Source organism: Rhodnius prolixus, unplaced genomic scaffold (genome assembly GCF_049639745.1).
Source record: "Rhodnius prolixus isolate KJV_2025 unplaced genomic scaffold, Rpr scaffold_6, whole genome shotgun sequence".
Taxonomy (NCBI): Eukaryota; Metazoa; Arthropoda; class Insecta; order Hemiptera; family Reduviidae; genus Rhodnius; species Rhodnius prolixus.
Window position 1 is genome coordinate 29,029,581 of NW_027411634.1, and position 20,706 is coordinate 29,050,286.

The window sequence follows — 20,706 nt, forward strand, 5'->3', positions numbered from 1 at the left end:
GTTCCATATCTGATTCAACTGTTAATAATTAGCTCTGTCAACATCAATGAGTGGAAGAAATAAGAAAGGATTTAAAAAAAAAATAAAAAAAAAACTTACTTCAAAAGCGTCATTAAGTGAATGCATTCTCATTCGTTCCCTTTCGTTAGATTCTAGCCTTCTGAGATTGCGTTCTCTAGCTGTTAATCCTTGCCGCCTCCGCCTGATTACTCCGCCGCCATTGGTAACTGTATTTCCAGATGTTAGCAGGCATCTTCGTTTGCCTTTACCGCGTCTAGAGGTTCCTTCACTTTCTGATAATTCAGAATCACTTTCTATAAACATTAAAATATTTATTAACAGAGTTAAAAAAAAATGACTTTTCTCTTCAATTAGTTACTGTAATTGTGTATCAAATAGGTCACAGAATTTTGAATTTGTGCCACATAAAAAGATATTCTTGTTCGATTTTCTAATTCAAGATCAATATTTTTAAACTCCGTTTTGAAACTTGTATATCCTTCACATTTCGTTTTTTGTTTTTATATTTATAAAGCTTAATTATTAAAATTGCATAAATTTTATTTAAGTTTTCATGAGTTTCCTACTTTTCTAATAATTAAAGTCTTTCAATATTTCATCTCTTGAATTGTACTGGAATTTATTATTAGCCAATGAGCAAACCAATTGTATTTGTCATTTCTGGCTTTATTATGTTATTTAACTTGTTTTCGAAAAATAAATCTTTAAATTTCAGCAGATATATTTTGGGAAGTCTATGATCCTCCATTTCAATAGCTTTACTAACTATTTAAAAGTTAATTTTAGAATTTTTAACTTAATATGGAAAAGACCAAATTACAAACGAAGTAGAAAAAAAGGAACAGATCTATTAAAATGAAACATACGTTTAAAAAACTGCAAATGAATTCGCTCCAAGTCATTAGCATACCGTATATCCCATACTTGAACAAAATAAATGATTGTTGACTGGAACAAGGTATTATTCAACGTAATCACAGAATCCCAAAATACTTTTATTTCAAACGTTTCCAGAAAAATTGATTTGTGTAAAACTTTGAAGCAGCTACAATGGTTTGTTTTTCCCCCTTATGTCTCTCTTCTGTGAGCAGAATGATTCTACCCCTGCATAATGCTGGAGGTACACTAATTTGCGTGAATAAATTACCAAACATCGAAATAGCCGAATGTTGAATTTAGTGATTAGGAATTAAGTAGATCTCTAAAATGTTTTCCATTCAAGGTTTTGGAATTACTCAAATTTACGATAAAACTGAACCTATTTTTATTTTTCTGAGAGCCTATTTTCACTAATTCTCAAACTCCAAGACTAGCTGTAAGATAATATTAAGAAGAAAAAAAACAGTTAACCTTTAGGTTTTGAAGTGATTTTGATAATTAAACTTCAGTAAAAGACAGGAATCTGGAATGTTTCAGCCAGATATTTTGGACGAAGAATGAAGTGGAAGCAATAACAAATTTGGCTATTGAATGTTTCTCGTGTTTCTATCAACGAGATAATAATCTAAAGCATAAATGTGATGAATGTAAACGTCAGTCTTGAGAAAAGAAGTTGCCCAGTGCTAATACGCCTGCCAGAATGGAAGGCCTGAATACTTTTTTTTTCTTTTTAAGAGCGTTGTGCCTACAATCTAGTTTGTAACCCCATTCAAGTTTGAGTTTATTCTGTAAATTAGTCATTTATTTCGTTTTGTAGTATCGTCCGACTTCCTAATGAACATGTTCGTTAAGGATTCCAAGTTAGTCTTTTGTCAATTAACATGGTCAGATAAACTATAATTGCAGAAGGAAGTGATGTTGAGTAGAGTTAACAAAAGAACCAGAGATTGATGACAGTTTTGAACAACCTGATTTGAGTAAGCCTCTTTTTAAGAAAACTTCCTGATTTGTTTAAGTAAATTTACATATAAGTATATATCTATAAGGGTGCATATGAGAGAGTTCATAGAGGAGTTATTATTTAAAACAAATTTAATTAAACGTTTTAAACCTTTCACTAACCTTATAGTCAAATACGAAATTCAATTAAAGCAATTTTTTTTTTTTTCACTAAAATAATAAACATGGTAACAACTGTGATACGAACTGTACACACAAGAAAATATTGATATAACTGTTCAATCATTTTTGTTTTTGTTTTTCCAACCTACTAAAATGTGTATCATATAATCCAATACAATTTCAATGTCGAATACAATTAGAATTAAGACAAAATCAGCATTGAATTTCAGATACTCCTATAACCACAAAATAAACTACTCGCTGGAGAAGTCTAAATTAAATACTCATTAAGCCTAATTACCACTGTAATTTGCAAGAGATTATAAGTAAGGTTAAATCCCAAATAAAACGCTGTAGTAGATTATTAAATTAATGATAATAAAAACATAATTAATCGGAAGATAATTAATTAACTTTAAGAATGGTACTAACATATATAATTATGTTCACCATTTCATGTATCAACATTGGGCTTTAATAAAACTGTTTTGAAAGTATCACAAGCACAACTAGTATTTACGACTCCACAAACATTACGGCACCTTTTCATTATTTTTGATTTATATAATGCATAAAATAAAGTTTTGATTATATCTATATGATAGATTTTTATTTTACTTTTACATTTTCAAGGTGAAAAATGCATTTTTGTATGTAGCTCGTTGACAGGAGAATGTAACACAGATTAGTCTTATTTTTTATTTTTTGAGGACTTAATTCACCATAGTCTTTTTAATTTCAATTTCAATTTTCTTTTTTAAACGCAACTTGACAAAGTTATGTGCAAGGATTATCTAAAATATTTTATTTCAACTTGATTGTTCAGGTATACATGCTTAAAAACAAGGCTGAAACCGTACCTAACTTTTTCTTACTGAAATAAAAATAATTTATTAATAAATTTCCTTAAAACACTGGAATTTCAACTACATTCAGATCCTTATTAAGTTCTGAAAGGAATCAGAGACTACTGAGGATCAAAGGTTTTTTTTTATTAACAGTTAGTTAGCTCTATTAATTTGGGGTACCTCTACCGATTTGGTACAGGCCACAGCATGCAGAAAGGATGAATCCTGATGAAGTACCGTACAGACCACCGAAAAAAGATAATCGCTAAATTAAGAACCTGAGGAATGTAACCAACCCCTAATTTCCAGTATTTGGCTTATTTGATATGTATATGTATATTTTTGGTGAGCTCTATTTATAAACCGAATGTCGAACATTTATTTTTTTATTAAGTAATAATATCACCTTCCCACAATATTTTTGTTGTATATATAATTTACGTTCTGTTTTATCCTATTTTATTTAATATCGAAGGTTTTGGTCTAAATTAAAACCAATAATTTTATAATATCCTAATAGAATACTCTTCTTTTTTTTTTCATTCAAATGAGTTGTGTGGAAAAAGTGAAAATTAAACAAATCTTCACCTATCTTTCTTTAAGAAAGCTCCAAAAGAAGGTTCCTATTCTTTTTCTATCATAAAAAGGACAAGTATTATTTGATGTTTTCGCCATTAAGTCCCTTAGTTGTCTTTTAGAAAGCCTAGAAGTCTTTATTGCTTAACCATCGGTGAATCACCACAGCACAACCTACTCAAATAAAATAACCACACTACGTTAATGATATGGAATATTCGTCAAGGAAAACCATACGAAGATGAGAGAGCTCATTTTAACCTTCCTTTGAAATAACTAAAACGATAAAACTAAATAAGGACAAACTAAGCCCATCATGATGCCCTATCCTTTTGTTCCGCCAAGGTGTGTGGCTCACTAAAAGGACCACTCTATCCTATGCTCACGAAAAGCCTGTCTACAAGACCCTCTGTCGATAGGAAGCTGAATATATCCACAAATACTCTGCAAGTAGTAACAGGTTTCTGAAAGAATACACTAACACAGCACTACTCATACTCACATCAATTACCGTCCACAATCACTCTAAAGCTCTCCGCATAAATCACTAAACTGAACCTAACGCTAACGAAACTGAAAAGGGTGAATCCAGTCACAGCATCCAGCGGCATCTTCTCGTTTAAACTTGGGTGCTGTAGTTTGATTCTCAGTCAACCTATTCAAATATTATTAAAGGAAAGAACCTAGGCCGCAAACTAACATTACTAAATATAATGACTTTCTTCTTTACCCAGAAGTACTAAATAATTGTAACAAAATAAACAAAAAGTGAGAATTTCATTTAATTTTAGGAGATAGTTTCGCAGGAAAAGGGATGCTTTCAGGAGGCCCACGACCAATTCGGAATTATTAACATGCTTAATTCTAGGAGCTCCTAAAAATCGGATACGCATACATGTGCTACTAGGAAAACCCAATTTCGAATTTGGTCTCGATTGTAAAATTACAAAAAAGTATAATAAATATTTTTTATATTGCTGCTAGCAAAAACAAATTTTCTATAGTTTATGGAATTATTGTTTGCAAATTTTGTAATATCTCAATTGTAATTTTCAGTTGGTAGCTTGTTTTTTTTAAACAAATATAATTTAGGTATTTTTTAGAAAATTATTTTAAATTCGTAATAAAAAGGAGTTAAAAAAAAAAAATGTGATTACCTTGTCTTTGTTTTGAGGATGGTGAAAGTTTGAGATAATTAGTAGAGTCATCCTCATCTTCATCGGTCGGCTCAACGGTCCACAATTCTGGTGTCCTACAGCTTGAATCTGATCCAGACAACAGCATCTCGCAAGACCTCATCCTACAATGATATAATTTTAAATATTAACAATTCTACAATAAAGTTGCAAAAAAAAACAAAATTAAATTAAAAAAGAATTATACACCTTTTCGCCATCATTACTTAGTGCATGAATGGATAAATTTTGAGAAGTTTCCGAGAACATAAGAAAATTATGAAATACAATGTCTCCTAAATGAAAGTTATGTAAACAGAAGAAGAAAAGTGCTAACTGGCATAACAATTTTTATTTATTTATTTTTGTTTTATAATGCGATTTAATAAATACCGTTTAGAAAAATAACATTTCGTCAATCCTTCAGTTGGTTTCCTGTATTCCCACTCTCTTCTTCTGTAATTCTGCCTTTAAAAAACTATTTCTGCTTGAATATTATCTAAAGGCATTGCAGTAAACCTCTAAATTTGGGAAAATCGGTTAAAATGGCAGTGCGATTTAAAGAATAGAATTATATGTTTTAATTATAATATATGCGTTAAAGTTGTTACGCTAACTGCTTAGAATTTATTGAAATGTTTTTTCAGAAAATTGATTCAACAAATTGTTCAAGGATAGACAGTATTCTGCAACCACTGCGAACCCAAGGTACATCACAATGTTTCATGTTTACTAAAAAACATTTACAAAAATTAGTGACATATTTTTTAAAATGTAGTCGTGGAATTTTATTCTGTTTTACGAACCAGAGATGGATTATATTGTATACATCAGTAAGAAATCGTTAAATTGCTTGGGTTTGAAACACCAATGTATCAAATTCTTATGCTATGGAACTCGGCAGAAGTCAATAGGAGGACGGCACCTGCATAAGCTTACCTTACAGTCTCGTGGACTATTTTGGTACTTATTCGAATTCAAATAAGCTCCTCAAGCATTTGAAATATAGACTGAAACCGTCTTATGCTTAACTCAGTACTGAGGAATTTAGACGTTGAATCCAACTTCCCAGATTGTCTTCTCGACGTAAACAAGCTAATGTGATTTTCTTTATTAAACTCCTCTATAAAATGGCTGATTGCCCCGACCATCACCTTCTTTCTCTTCTTAACTTCCAATCCTTTACCCTTTCATCCGAAATCTCCTAACTTGCAATTCTCAATTCCATAGATACTTAAATTACCTTAAATACTCAGGCCAATTAGTATAACAAACTCTTTCACTGACGATATCTTCCAATCCTCTTAGAAAGTTATAAATAGTCATTTTTAGTAAACATTTTACTCCAACTTCTTTATAGTCTCTTATATATTTATTCTCATTCTACCTAACCTTTTATAAATATAACATAGCAACTTATTTTACGTTTGTACCTATGACAAATATTTCGAGTCATTATTTTATATTATTTTGCATATAAATAAATACTGAAGAAGACTTGACAGACGGATTTTATCCATTGTCTATGTGTATTAAAAAAAGATTAATTTGAAAAAAAAGTAAGATGAGAACCTTTTCTTGGAGTTATTTTTGTAATTTGTTATTAAATACTGAAGAAGATTGTTTTGTAGTACGCATTCATATGAGTTCAATTGGTGAAAAAATGGCTTCAATTGGTGGGGTATAACTCGCAGATAAATTTTAAAAAATGTATTATCCACGTAGATTCTACCAAACTAAAGATTAAATTCAATATTAGAAGAAATAGAAATGTGCGTCATTTCCACTTATCCAGTCAGCAGATAGAGTACCACCTGAAGTAATGCTTGTAAATGTAAAAATAAGAAGTGTAATAAAATTTATTTTACGGGAATGGTTATGACTACAAAACAAGATTTAAAACTGCGATAAGATTCAATATTATACAACTTTCTATCACCATCAAAGCAATTGTAAAGAAATTTATCTATTCTACAGCTAGCAATAAACTTAAAGAAAAAAAATTCAAAAGGAAAATTTAAAAAGAAAAATGTTATTTTTTTGTTATACCATCTTTTGAGAATACTATCTCTGCCAAGCAATCGACCTTATCTCCGGAGCTGTACTGCTGGACCATAACTTAATAGATCGAATCCTTGATTTATTTACTGGAATGAATTTAATAAGATTTTTAACATTTTTTAGAAAAAAAATTAGAACGCAAATAACTTCTAATCAAACAGCACTAGTAATATCAGTGACTTTATCCAACAAGCATGCTTCTTATTCTGGTTTCAGATTTTCATCTTTATTTAGCGAACTTTTCATCACGTTTGTGCACAGAATTTAGCTTCACTAATTATGGTTCAAATCTCTGCAATGAATGACTAGACAATTACAACAGAATATCAAAAATAATATAAAGTTAAAAAAGGGGTCATAATTTGTGTACCCTACAACTTGATTATTGCCAAGTAATAATTTTAATAAAAATGATTAAAATGCGCACATGTAGGCAAGACTGTTTATACAGCCCTTGATATTTAACAGATAAATAAAAACGTAGTGGTATCATCAAAATGAAATAGTTAATAATCATCAAGTCAATTTTTACCCCAATTGAGAACTGCATATTATGTGGCAAACATTTGAATCGACCAATATCTCTGAGTTTAATAAATTATTAGAATTAATATAAATAAAACAGTATTTGGAAAGTGTGTTGAAATGTGTTGAACCTGAGGTTCGTTAATTCTAAATTATTGCACAATCTCTACAGGAGCAATGTGTATTGTTTGGGTGTTGGGGTTCGACTAGTTTCTTGTTGGATAAGATGTAATAATGTTAATGGTGTTTGCATCAAAAAATTAATTAGGTAGTTGAATTTACAATTTTTAAGCATACCAACTGAAAACTGCTGCACAAATTTCATTCCAATATAATACATCTTTCTCTTGCGTAAATGTTAATAATATTTAAAAGAGCGATTATTTATAGTCGGGTTCAACATGCGCTGCACCTCAATGAAGGAGAGATATAACTTCAGAGACACCCCAAAGGAAGAGAAACTGGTTGAATGCAGTTCAAATCCTCTTTCCTCTCCAAGGAAACCTAGGAAGGACAAATGCCGGCCCTTTGGGTAATTAATCATTGATGCTAACATACTCCACTACTCCCCTCAAAAAGGATATATTATCTTTCCATCAAAGGTTATAAAGTCACTCACGTAGTAAAAAAGTCATGCAATGAAAATATTTTTTCTGTTTACTAAATTACCTATTTTAAGAAACACACCTTTCACCAATATATGGCGCGCTAGAATGACGTACACCTTATTACGGACTGCCTCGCTAAGATGAGACTGGTTTCTATTTCGTGCCTTGGTATTGGGTTTTCTTTTGCCATGGTACCATGAGAAATTCGTATTAAACCCCTTTCGTCTCTTAAATACTCCATGTAGTAGGACTTACTTAAAGGCCCATCTGAAAAAAGTAGAACTTTATTTTTAAAAGTAAATTTTTTGACTGATTATTTAATTTTATTCCTTATTGTAAATTATCTAATTTTAACTTAGATCATTAACTGGAGTACTTATTTATAGACTATCTACAAACGGGATAGTTATTTAATTTTAATGAAGTGAGGAATCTGGTTTGGGAAGTTGGACATCTCATGGGAACCAACCTTGCTAACAGATCCTGTAATATTATTTAAAGGGCCTTACATAACGGAATCTAGCGGGCGGACAACAGCTAACCGGCCCAATTACTTTTTCTTTTTTTTAAAGAACTTTGTCTGAGAGAGAAGAAGGTGGCCCCAGTACAGACAGAAGAAATGTCAAGGCTGAATAGAGGGGCAACATGCTCTCTAGAAGTGAGGAGTTACTTCTCTTATCTCAGCCACATAACCAACGCAATTTCTCTTTAACTGGCAGACGTGCTCCCATCTTGTATAGTGTTTTTTTGTTCTGAAATTTTATTTTCGTAGTGTGTCTACAAGTGGTCAAATTCCTGAACTGATTCTAACTGTAGTTGTTGCAAAGTTAGAATTTCTATTAATTTTTTTTTTTTTTCTAACAGGTTTATTCAATTTTAATGAAAGATAAGATATCCACATTAATTGAGAGATGGCCGGCATTCTGGCTTCGCAAAACTGTATCTACAAGGGAGAGCAAAAATGGTATAAATTGCACAAAATTGAAATATTCAAATTTCATTATTTTCTCCCTTGCTGAAGCCTACATGAAATAAAATATATTTCCTAAAAGCAATATAGCATCCTATTTTACCCGAAGTCGGTGAAACAAAAGATATTACTAGAAAAAATTGATTTAAAAAAGGTTGTTATTTCTTTTTCAGGTTACAATTTTTGTCTGATACATAATTTTAAATTGCGCACTTACAATCTAAATGCGAAAGTGAACCAATGGCAGTGTGCTGTTACAACCTTCTTCATATGCACGGTTATCCCACATTGCTACTAATCATTACTACCATTACTAGTATTGTCTTGGACAGGCAAGGCGCCTCTAAAGAACGATCATTTTGTTTTTTGAACGGAAAAACACGTTTTCTGCAATTTTCCCAGTCCAAAAGTTGATCTATCGATTCCAGATATAAGTATCGTTGCTTTGTTGCTAGAGTTCACGTATTGCATTTATAATCACGGAGTATATAAAACAAAAATTGTATTTATTATTACTTTTTACATTCTGTTTTTAAACGAAAATTTAATAGAAACTTCTATGGATTCACTTTTTTTTTTTTATTAAATATTTCTTTGTCAAATCCATATCACTCGTTTTGAGCACCGGCAAGATAGAAGAACTGATTGTATCATAATAGCGAATCAATAACATATACACTTATTCTAGAACGAGGTTGATATGACGGGTTTAGTTACAGTCCTTTAATTATTCCTAAAACATTCGGTTAACAAATTGAAATCTAAAACGATAATTTATGAAGTTAATCTGCAATTTTATTTTTCAGAATTATTACTGATAGTTATAAAATCATCTCAATATAAAATAATAATTAAAATGAACAAACTTGTTATATAAATATTTTAAAGAGCCAATGGTTTCACACAAGTGCTAAATCAAGCATTCTATATAAAAACATTTGGAAAATAAAAAGAGAGAAGGTTATGTAACCGCGATACACTTTCGCTGTGCGCCGCTGCAGTCGATCGGTTCAGTCTGAGGCAGCAACAACACTCCTGTTCGGTGGGAGTGGATTTTTTTTTTTGTATAATTATTATTTTATGTATTTAAAAAGTGACTTTACAACTAGAAGTTAAAATTATGGGAGGGGCCATTACCACCCTAACTGGTTTGGTTATGTTTTTTAAAGGTTAGCTCTTGTATATATTAATAATTATAATAAAGAAATAATAGAGATAACTGGAACTTTAAAGAAAGTAACGAACGGTAGTAGTAACCCTCTACCTAGCTATCTATCTACCATAGAGATCAGATTGATTTGATCTTGATTTTAGTATTGTGTGGTAAGAAAGACATGATTTGGCATTATTCTAGTTGGCACAAGCTCTTATGCAATTAATACTGGATTATACAATACTGTTTGAAGAGGTCGAAAGTTCGTCCAATTTTTTTATTTTTTCAATGCATGCATTAATAATGGTTCTTTGATTTTTTGTTTTAAATTTGTAAACAAGAATTTAGAAACTATTAAAAACAAATTTATTAGACTTAAATGTTATTTCTGAATTATTTATTGCATTAACCTTTTTTTTTTTTTTTTTTTTTGTAAAGAATATTTAAAACAGGAAGAACTGATATTTCAATAAGTTGTGTCACAAATATGCAGAAAACCAGAAAAGAAGTTGCAGCTTCCATAAAATGTAAAGTTCAAAATGGTAAAATTTGTTATGCTATAATTGTCCTCGTTCAATCAGGTCCTCATGCAAGTTTAAAGGTCATACTGGTAAACAATAAATTTATTATTTTGTAATGGTTTATACCGAAGATAAACTATCGATGTCGAAAATTTAAAATAATTGCAATTGTAAGATTGCAAGGGCTGACTACTGTACTTATAGCCGGCCATATACAAATTAATCTCTCTTCCTCTTTTTCTTATTTATTTACTTTCGATTGTGTCAGCTGATTTGCATTTTATGAAGTAGTAAAAACAAATACATAGAATCAAAATTTAAATACAGGTTATTTGACTTATTAAAATATACCTCGCATGAAATGGTTCGGTTAGTTAAACAAACCAATATTACATCACCATACTCCCTATTAATGTAGCTCTGAATTAACATTAATATGACTTGTATTTTATTTTATAAAAAATCGCAACACATTGCATAATTTTTAAAGAAATATTGTACTGTTATTTAAAAATAACTCAAGCAAAATAAGTAATATAGCGGGGTAATAGTGGAACCAGTTTTTTTTTATATTTTCTTGAAAATAATTTTTTAATTATAGCCGTTGACCTTATTCAGCAATTAAGAGCATTTATTTAAAATAAATTAATATAGAAACCAAATATTAACCTCAAAGTAATGTGGCATCGTCACGGGATTGATATTTTTGGTAGGAGACAGAATGACGTATTAATTAACATTATTAACCTGACAATTTGTTTATGGCAAACTGCTACAACTGATGACGATTTTTTTCTTCTTTTTTTTATGAAGGTTCGTTTCTTTATTATTCGATAGCAAAGTCTATCTAATTATGTTCTTCGCTTAGGCTACTTTATTTTCCAAAACAAAGATGTCCAATTCTTAGGCAGGCAATACATAGAAAAGTCTATGTAAATAAGAAAATGTGAAGTATGAACTGGACGCTTTTTAGGTAACCATTCTAAACGAAGGATCTCCGATATCAATATACGATAGCCTGGTTCACCAGGTAGGTTTATGGGTTAAACCCAACTCCTTAAAAACAAAAACACTGATTCAATAAAAAGGAGATCGTGACGTCTGCAGCATTATCATGAAGATTTCAGCCAACTACAAATCTTAGAGTAGTTCAGCAACTACAAATTTGTAAGTAATGGAAGTTTTTAGAGACTTGGTAAATATAATGATTTATGTAATTATGGATGTGTGAACACAATTACTCAGGGAATTGTAAAAAGGAGCGATTAATTTAGTATTAACAATTTTTGTGTATTTTTTTATGTATAAAATTACAAATTCAAGAGAGAAATTCAAACTTTATTGTTGAAAAATGTCTCAAATGCTAAATAAAAATCATTGATATGAAGATTCAAAATTAATAGAATGTGTCACCCAAAGTGAACACTTTACTGGTATTAGAAACTACCAGAACTAAGCAAGTTGCTAATTTATTCGAAGATGTGATTTGCTGGAAGCAAACAAGCCACGTTCACAAGTCAACGAGTCTACAGATGTGTATTAGACTCACCAAAGCTTTTATGAAGTTCTTCGCGTAACGTAGCTATAGTAACATCCCAAAATTCATCGCATAATACCATGAAACAACTCTTCTTCATGAGAATTCTTAAAAAGTTTCTGTCGAAAGTGAAACTAATAAACTGGCCGGACTGAAAACTAAGGTAAGCAAAGTTTTAAAATTAATCCAGTAATCCTGAGTCTTCAATTTGTAAAATTTAGAATTTGAGAGAAAAGTTGATTTCAAATAATTTGGTAATACCATTATTTTGTGAGATCAACGACAAATTTTCCTCAAAATATGATTCAACTGAGAGTAATAGATCTAACCATAATAATATAATGTATTAATGCAGTTTAGAAAACATCAAAAAGGTGAAAAAAAAAATCTATTGAGCAAGTTCTTGATGGATTATGATCACGAACATCATCCAACAGTGATCACAAAAGAAATATACAGTTCAAACATCTGGATTTTTTTGGTTTTGGAGTAGTGTTCACATCCCTCACATCCATATTTGTTCCCACATCAAATTTTTAGAAAACTTTTAGAAACAAACGTGAACATCCGGTTATAATCTCAAAATTTAATACAATCGCAAAGACCTACTTCCTCTTAGTGAGGAATAAGAGAAAGCAAAAAAAAAACTTAGGTAAACAATTGATTTAAATGCACATGCATTTTTATCAGTAAATCTCTTTCATTACTCAACTATGTTGGACATTAGTCAAAAATATGTTGTAAAACTGTGAAGAAATTGCTTTATGTGTGTGTATTTTTATAAAACTCGAAAATTTGCATTAAAATTGCAAATTGTATGCGTTGTAATAATTTCCATGTCTGGTGCCATTAAAGTAAAAATTGCACAATATCACATTTGCAAAAACGTTGCCCAGATTTAGAAAATCTGCAATAAAGTTCGTGCAATTAAAATTCTAATATTTTTCTTTAAACATCTTAATTCCATGGTAAACATACCAATTTGGGTATAGTAAAGATTTCCTTAAAAGCAGAATATGATATTTGTGCTTCATTTACAACCATATTGCCTGTTTAATGCAAGGAATGAATTCAATATGTAAGTAAATTTCAAAATTTGAAGAAAAAATGAGAGAAAGTGCCAAATTCAGAGATTTGTACCAGAATTTTCAACAAAATATAATAAAGAATAAATTCAAATCTTTTAATGGGGCTTCTTTTCCATTTACTTAACGAACTTAAGTGGTTAGAAGCTCTTACTTAATTGAATAAACATATCTTCAAAACAGTAAATCTGTATTCGTTAGAGTGGAACAATTTATAACTTTAAGAAATATTCAAATAAGTGTTATACAAACCAAGTTAACTAAAAACAATAAATTGAATTCTAAACCACACAGTTACTAAAGAACAACAAGATTTTCTGACCTCTCTATTTCCTTATTACTTCTAAACCTTACAACTAAGAAAGTTAGTGACTGCAAGTCTTTCACACTAAATATTATAAGTATCTAATCTTAAAACTTATTATATACTTTTCGTCTTCTATTAGCAGAAACGTGTTCAAGTGTATAATTGCAAAAGCAGCACTACAAAAATGGCAGACAGATTACGTTAATGGTATTAAAGGGAGATTCTACAAAAATTATGGCAGATCAGTTACCTAGACAACCATGGTTTAAGGGAACTGTCACTTTTAAATGGGTTGTTACGACAATAAGCAGGCTGAGAGCGAACCACGCGGTGTGCGGATCATATCTTCACAGGATCAACAAAAAGGTCCTCTCTCCTCTTTGCGTAGATTGCAATGAGGAGGAGGATTTCAAACATATAATAATGATATGTCCACGTTATGTAGTAGAAAGGAAACGAATGTTTGACGACATATACAGGTATTTCGCTACGAAGACATAATATTCTCCACCAACATCTATGTGCTTAAATCTGTAGCAGAGCTAGCAAAGAAATATGAATGCATTTAAAAGTTATAGCCGATTAGAATGAATGGAAGAAAATGATTAGAGAAGGATTACGTGATTTTAATTTCGGTTAAGCTATAAGGATGTCAGAATCCATTAGCTGTAGTTTATGCAGTTGTATATAGTAGAGGGATGAATGTGTGAAGCGAAAGTATTTATAATGGAGAGTGAGTGACATTCTAGTGATAAACACCTAGACGATGCTGGCTGTATGGCGAAAGCCAATGCCAAAAAAAGCAAAAAAAAAAAAATTGTTCATGTTTCACACTGAAAAATCCCTCGTAGCATGATGTCTCTGCTGATCAAGGCAACTTAATGCAGTTATTAACCAGGTCCCATATATTACTAATTTTGCAAGATAATGAATATTTCCCCAAAATTTATTTCTGCGATTAGTATTAAAATAATACATATTTTTAAAACTACTCTTTTAAAAATCAATTAGTATTAAAAAAACTGTTTTAAAGAAAATATGCTTCCTAAATATTTATTAGCAATTTACGAGCCAATTTCAATGATTTTTTATTTACACTTATTTTTTTTTTTTTTTAGAAAAATTTATAAATTCAGAAATCTATTCGATTGCACTTACGATTAATCCTAAATTGAAGAAACTACTCTCCCCATGCACAGGTTTCTTGTATTTTAATATTTTTAGAGCTGAGAAGCCTGCTATCTGTGTTCAGACCATTTGTTGGGCGCTCGTTGAGCCTCTAGTTCTTGTGATGGAAAAATCCTCTTCCACCTAGGGCCTTTGGAATTTTTGAGCAGAAGAGATAGCTACTTAGTGACAGCGTTCGGTTTGAAAGTTCATTCCCTCGAGCTCTTGTTAGCTAAGATAAATTTAAATAAATTATATTTTAAAGAAAAGTAGAAGTGCGAAAATTTGTCCATCTGACTACAGATAAATATCTTTTTCCTGTTTCATATAATGTTCTTGTAAACAACTTACAAAACAGTATTACACAATCTAAAGTAAATGTATCACTTTCAATAAGAACGAGATTTCCAAAATGAACCAAAATGGTTACAAAAAATAAAAATAAAAATAAATTAGATCACACCAGTTTAATATAAAATTCTTATTGAAAGTACATGAAGAAATTAAAGGACATCAGAAACAACGTATTAAATATTAGAACCAGTTAGCTTACCTAAATGACATTTAAATGTATTGTGCAAGAGATAAAATTTTGTAAAATTTAATATGCAACAAACATGTTACCATTTTAATAAGTTAATTTACTATTAATGTTACATTAATAATAAATAATAATGTTATTATAAATCTATAAAGCTAGAATATTTTGCATTTTTAAAAATTTGGTATATTTTTATGAATTTCTAAGCGTGTAACAAGTAAAAGTGGGACATAATAAAAAATTAAAAACAGACACGCCCGCTGTGAATAATAACCAATTCTAACAATCTAGAAGGAAATCGTACCAAATCTTCATTACTTCAACAACGCTGAAGATTTTGGAAAAGAAAGAAATCTCTCAATATTCTCTTTCGCGGCCTTAGTTCTCAAGGCTGAAAGAATGACGAACAAAAAAAATAGCATAATACTTAAAAAATAACAAAGATAACGATATAAACGGATCTTTGTTTACCTTTTATTTTTTGTTCTGCATATTTCGAACAGGTGTTGAATGAATGGAATGCTATGAACGGAGCCACTAAAGAAGGCACTTGTAATTATCGCAATTTTTTTTTGTATACATCTATGCCAAACAAAATTCATTGACAACTTTTAAATTTAGTTCATCATTCCTAGAAAAAACAAAAAAATCTTAATTTCTTTTCAAGTTCTTATGTTGATAATAGCTTTTTTTTTGTCTGGGACACAGGAGCCGCCCCAAATTTTAATCTAATTGATACTGAAATTTAAAAATGGCTATTAACAAGTTTTTTTTAATGAAAAAAACACAAATTTATGTTTTTTGAAGGAAATAAAAAATCTACAATAATAATTTTGATTACTGAAATTATAATTAAAGGAAGAGAATTACTAAGAAAAGAAAACAATGGTACCGGTATAACATGACAGGGAGAACGGAAACTAACGCAAGAGTTCGGAAATGTCAAATTAGCCACAGGAAATAGTGAAAAATAAGAGTATATTAAAAAACAAAAAAATTTGAGGACAGAGACCCTCATTCATTCTGGGAATACCATTATTGGACAATTGTTCGATATGCAAATGTGCAGATTAAACTAAGTCTCCGCACAACAGCGCATAGAATTCCATGCGGCAATAAATTCCATTATAATGTGTCATAGCATGAACTACTACGAATAAAAGTAGGCCATTAGCTACCTGTTTGGAAATATTTTCAAAAGTAATTGTTTTTAACTAGTTGATGTGCTACCAAAAATTATGAAAGTACGCAGAAAGGAAAAATAAAGTAAAATTTTAAGATGTTAAATCTACTGTAAAGAAAATAAAAAAAAAAACAAAAAATAAATAAATAATTGACCTCTTTTATGTCTTGGACACAATTTGTCTTGAAAAGAGAAAGTAGTTGATGTATTTTTTGTTCAATTTATTTATCTTTTACAAGATTAAATTATTGCTCTTGAATAGTAAGTTAACCAAAATTAGAGAAACTAAAAAGAAATAGTTTTTAAAAAGGTTTCAATAATTTTCAAGAAAATCATCAATAACCGAAACTACAACTCGGTTTCACAATTTAAAGTAAAGGTGCCTTAGATGCTGAAAGATCTTATCTAAGGTTTTTTGAAATTTTTCCTTTGACTGTTTTACTTTACAGACACAAACCCACAAATCTAGTGAGAGATAATTCAACATAATAAGTTTTTCATAACGCAAACTTGATATGAACCTTTTTAGGTTAATTTTTTTTATAGAAAATTCGTTCATAATTTTCCTTTAGATGAATTTAAAATAAGAGTTTGAAGAGCAAATTAAGTATTATTCGGCTAAATCATATCCTAAGAAACAATTACCTCGAAAGAGAAAGTAATATCTACAAAAACTTGTCTAAAGATAAAAAAGAATTCTGCTAACCGCAGAAACACACAGAAAAAAAAAACTATGAAAAGTCTTTTGGAATACTTTTTGAGAATACCTAAGGAAACTAATTTAAAACAGGCATGTCATTATAAACCAAATTTAGGGACGAGGCCAAAAACACTTCCCAGCAGCATCCGCATTAAGATGTGAAGAATTTATAAAATAGAAATTAAACCACAAACAAAAAAAGTTTTCAAGTTGCAGTTAATAACATAAGAGCGATATTAGAAGTGAAAGTTAGCTACTTATGCCAATTAGAGGTATAATCTGCAATGCAATGTTTTAACAATATCTTTTTTTATAATTAAAAAAAGTTGAAAAAAGTAAACATAAATACAAATATCATAATTACACACTGCTGAAGATAAATAACGAAATTTCCTCCTGCCCAGACTTGCAGCAATAATAAACACCAATATAAAAAATTGTTGATTATACTTAACCCGAATTCCTCCATATTTTTTTCTCTTTCTTCTCATGTTATTAAACTCTTTAAATTTACGACCAGAACTTATTTTTGTTTGATAATTGCAACTACCTAAATTACAGATAAATACTAACTGAAAAAGAATACTTTCTATTTTTTTCGTAACGTTTAAATAAAATTATCTAGTCTAAACTACATCTAGTTTCTAAATCAGCAATGGCTAAATAAATCTCAGATTTTACAGAAAAGAGAAACGTGCATAACTCCCACCTAAATTGAATGAAATATAAGTGGTCAAAAGAAAAGAGGTTTCAAAGAATATCTGTACTGTTACAACCTAGGACAATTTGCAAAATAGTTGTCATTATATCCGCTAGATAGCATTTGCAGTTTGATTTTTGTAGATTCTGGATAACAGGCATCACATTCAATTATTTCATGTTTATTAAATACAATTTTTAATTAAACGAAAGAGAATACATATTAAAAACAATTTCTTTAAAAAGCAAATGTAATTGCCGAAAAAGTTGAGTGTTGCCTTAAATAGTTAAATAGTATACTCAAAAAACTTTTTTAGTTGCGTTAGTTAATTTTAATTGTAAGAGATATTTTATCTGCCCTTAGTTTTATTTCTTAGATTTTCACACAATTCCTTTGATTTAAATGCTTCAAACACTCGGCATGTATGACAGAGATGTTTATAATATTTTACTATTTTTTTGCTTTAATTATTCTCAACTAATATTTTTTAAAAATCACTATAGTTTTTGATCTACAATTGTAAAAAGAGTATTATTAAGAACAACTGATTTCAGTTGCTTCAAACCCTTGAACATAAAATAAAAACGAATAGTAATAATAACAACTCTTGTCACCTTTGTAGGAGCATTCGAACCATATGGAAATTATCATGTACTTTTATCAAGATTAATACAATTACGGGATGGTTTTACTCTTCCTCGCTTGAAGAGGCCGATAATACTTGTGGATAAGTCTGGTTAAATCTTTGCAGTCTCTAGGAATTCATACTTAACTGAGCAAAATAATAGTAAGTTGAAGCCCCCAATGCTAAGGAGGCGCATTTCAGCTCGCCTAAAATAGGGGAAAAATAGTGGGCGCTAGCTAAGGCAGCAGATGCGTCCATCCCTTAAAAAACTAAAATATATACATATACCTTACTCGTAAAAACATTAATTGCTAAATAAGTATCTGAACAACGTCGACCAAAAAATAAACAAATATAAGACAGTGAAATTAATCTGTAGATTTTAATTGGAAAACAGGCAAATCAAAAAAGCACTTAAACAACGATAAAACAATAAATAGTATATAAGTGTCCACTTTAAACTTCCATTTGGTATAATCAGTTATATTTTACTGCTAATAACGTATTGTAGATTTGTTTTTAATGCATGAAAGAATCTTGAAAACATATTTTGTAATGAAATTGTTTTATAAAACAAACAATTATCATTTTTAATAATTTTTTCTAGTATAACATCGATGAAGAAAAAGTCAAGTCGCGCTCCAAATTTGTTTTAATCGAGTAATTTGTATACCACAGTATTTATATTAAAAATAAGAAAGCGATTATATTTCAAAATCACTATAATATTGTACTTGTTATCAGAGCCGAACAATTTTTGGGGGAAGGAGTTGTTTTAAGAAGTAAATCTATAACTTCTTAATTTTAAAACGATTCTCTCATTTAGAATAAAATACAATTCAAAACTTCCTTAGTGAGATTGTTTTGAGCATATATTCACAAAATAAATTAGACTATATGATCTCTTTAAGCTGTAGAATAAACTCTGTTGAATTCATCGTAGCATTTTTCAATTTCTGACCAGTTTCTGATCTTCATCTCTCATCAGAGATTGAATTAATAGTTTAAGGTATACAATAAACTGATGAATCAATCTTTGATACTGTATGAAAATCAAAAACCTATCATAAATTGTATTAAACGTACTCGACAGATTATTTAACTGTATTACCTAAAACTGCATTCCCAGCACCATTTTCAACGATAAAACAAGCATAAATAATGACTTCAAACTTTGTACGATCCTCGGTAGGTTCCAGAACACAAGAAGTTGGAACAGGAGACTTTTGGATTAAACTAATTGAGACCAAGACTTGCCAAAGGTTATAGAGCCAATTTGATAGGCAAATAGATAAGTAACACACATTATGCCATTATGATAACCATATCACGCATAAAAGCCCAGGTATAAACTAATTATAAAATTGTTAAAAGTAGGCATGTTATCTAGAATTTGCACTGTAAAACTATTATAAGACACATGTATATTCCATTTGCTTATAACTTCCGCAAGCTACAAAGTTTTTTATTTAAAATATAGACTTAAATAATTGATTTAACGAAGTTTTTAAATTATCAGATTTTTCATTGATAGGTTATATTAATTTTCGTTAATCATTTAAAAAATTATTAAATAATATTTTTTGTAAATTTTAATTACAAATTAGTTTTTACTCTTAAATTCTAAAGCGTATAATTAAGTGATTAATATTTTTCCGGGTTTGTAGAAAATATTATATTTTTTGCTTCGTTAATTCAAGGATATAATGTTCATCATTTTGGGTTTTAGTACTTAATTCAATTTATTTTCAGAGCGTTAAATAAATCTTAATAAATCAAATCTTAAAATAGTTAATTAAAGTGGAGCCATAAACTTCAGAAATATGTTATCCTGAACGTAACACAAATTAAGTTGATTGATATTAGTTGCAGTCAGTAGAAGGTATCTCCGAGGATTAGTAACATAGAGATAACAAATCTCGAAAAAAGCCTTTCTTTTGGAACTGATTTTGCAGTTGGAGAAAGTGATGTGTTTCTAATTGTTAAATTATTTAGTTACAGAATGTATTAAATGAAAGAATTCCTTCCAGAAATGCAATCCATGATCTAGTTAATTTCACAACTATGGACAATGTTGTAAATTAGTTTTGCTCTAGTGATTTAGAAAATTTAATGGGTCAATTTTAGAGTGACAAGTGTAAAAGAGAAGAGAAGCAGTTTGGCGAACTGGATTCACGGTGTCCAGTCCAAGATCCCACACTACTTACACTACTGGAATTCATGACAATAAACAGTTCCCAACATGTAATTAGTATGCACACCTTAGCAACCAATCTACAGTCTCACACAATATAAAGGCCCCTGACTCGTTAGCTATTTTCATTACTGTAGCGTATTTCTTGTTTTAAATCTTAGCTTACTATTTTTTCAATGCTTCATTTTTAATTCCAGCTACATCAATA

The 20,706-nt window shown here is 29.9% G+C and overlaps 1 protein-coding gene across 11 annotated transcripts in view; it reads right to left on the reverse strand.

Moving 5' to 3' along the window:
- LOC141460288 (neurogenic differentiation factor 1-like) overlaps window positions 1-20,706 on the reverse strand; it is a 125,911-nt gene that overhangs the window by 9,996 nt on the left and 95,209 nt on the right. For 3 of the 11 annotated variants that reach the window (XM_074140165.1, XM_074140155.1, XM_074140157.1), the window contains 2 exons: window positions 4,604-4,746; window positions 100-314 (listed from right to left, as the gene is read on the reverse strand). In XM_074140165.1, the coding sequence (XP_073996266.1) occupies window positions 100-314; window positions 4,604-4,745 (357 nt within the window). In that variant the 5' untranslated portion in view covers window position 4,746. Of the gene's footprint in view, window positions 1-99; window positions 315-4,603; window positions 4,747-4,831; window positions 4,971-6,670; window positions 6,769-7,894; window positions 8,083-9,002; window positions 9,140-14,546; window positions 14,788-15,567; window positions 15,728-17,343; window positions 17,706-20,706 lie in introns of those variants that run through there. The other 8 variants (XM_074140161.1, XM_074140158.1, XM_074140159.1 and 5 more) reach the window with 8 other exon arrangements.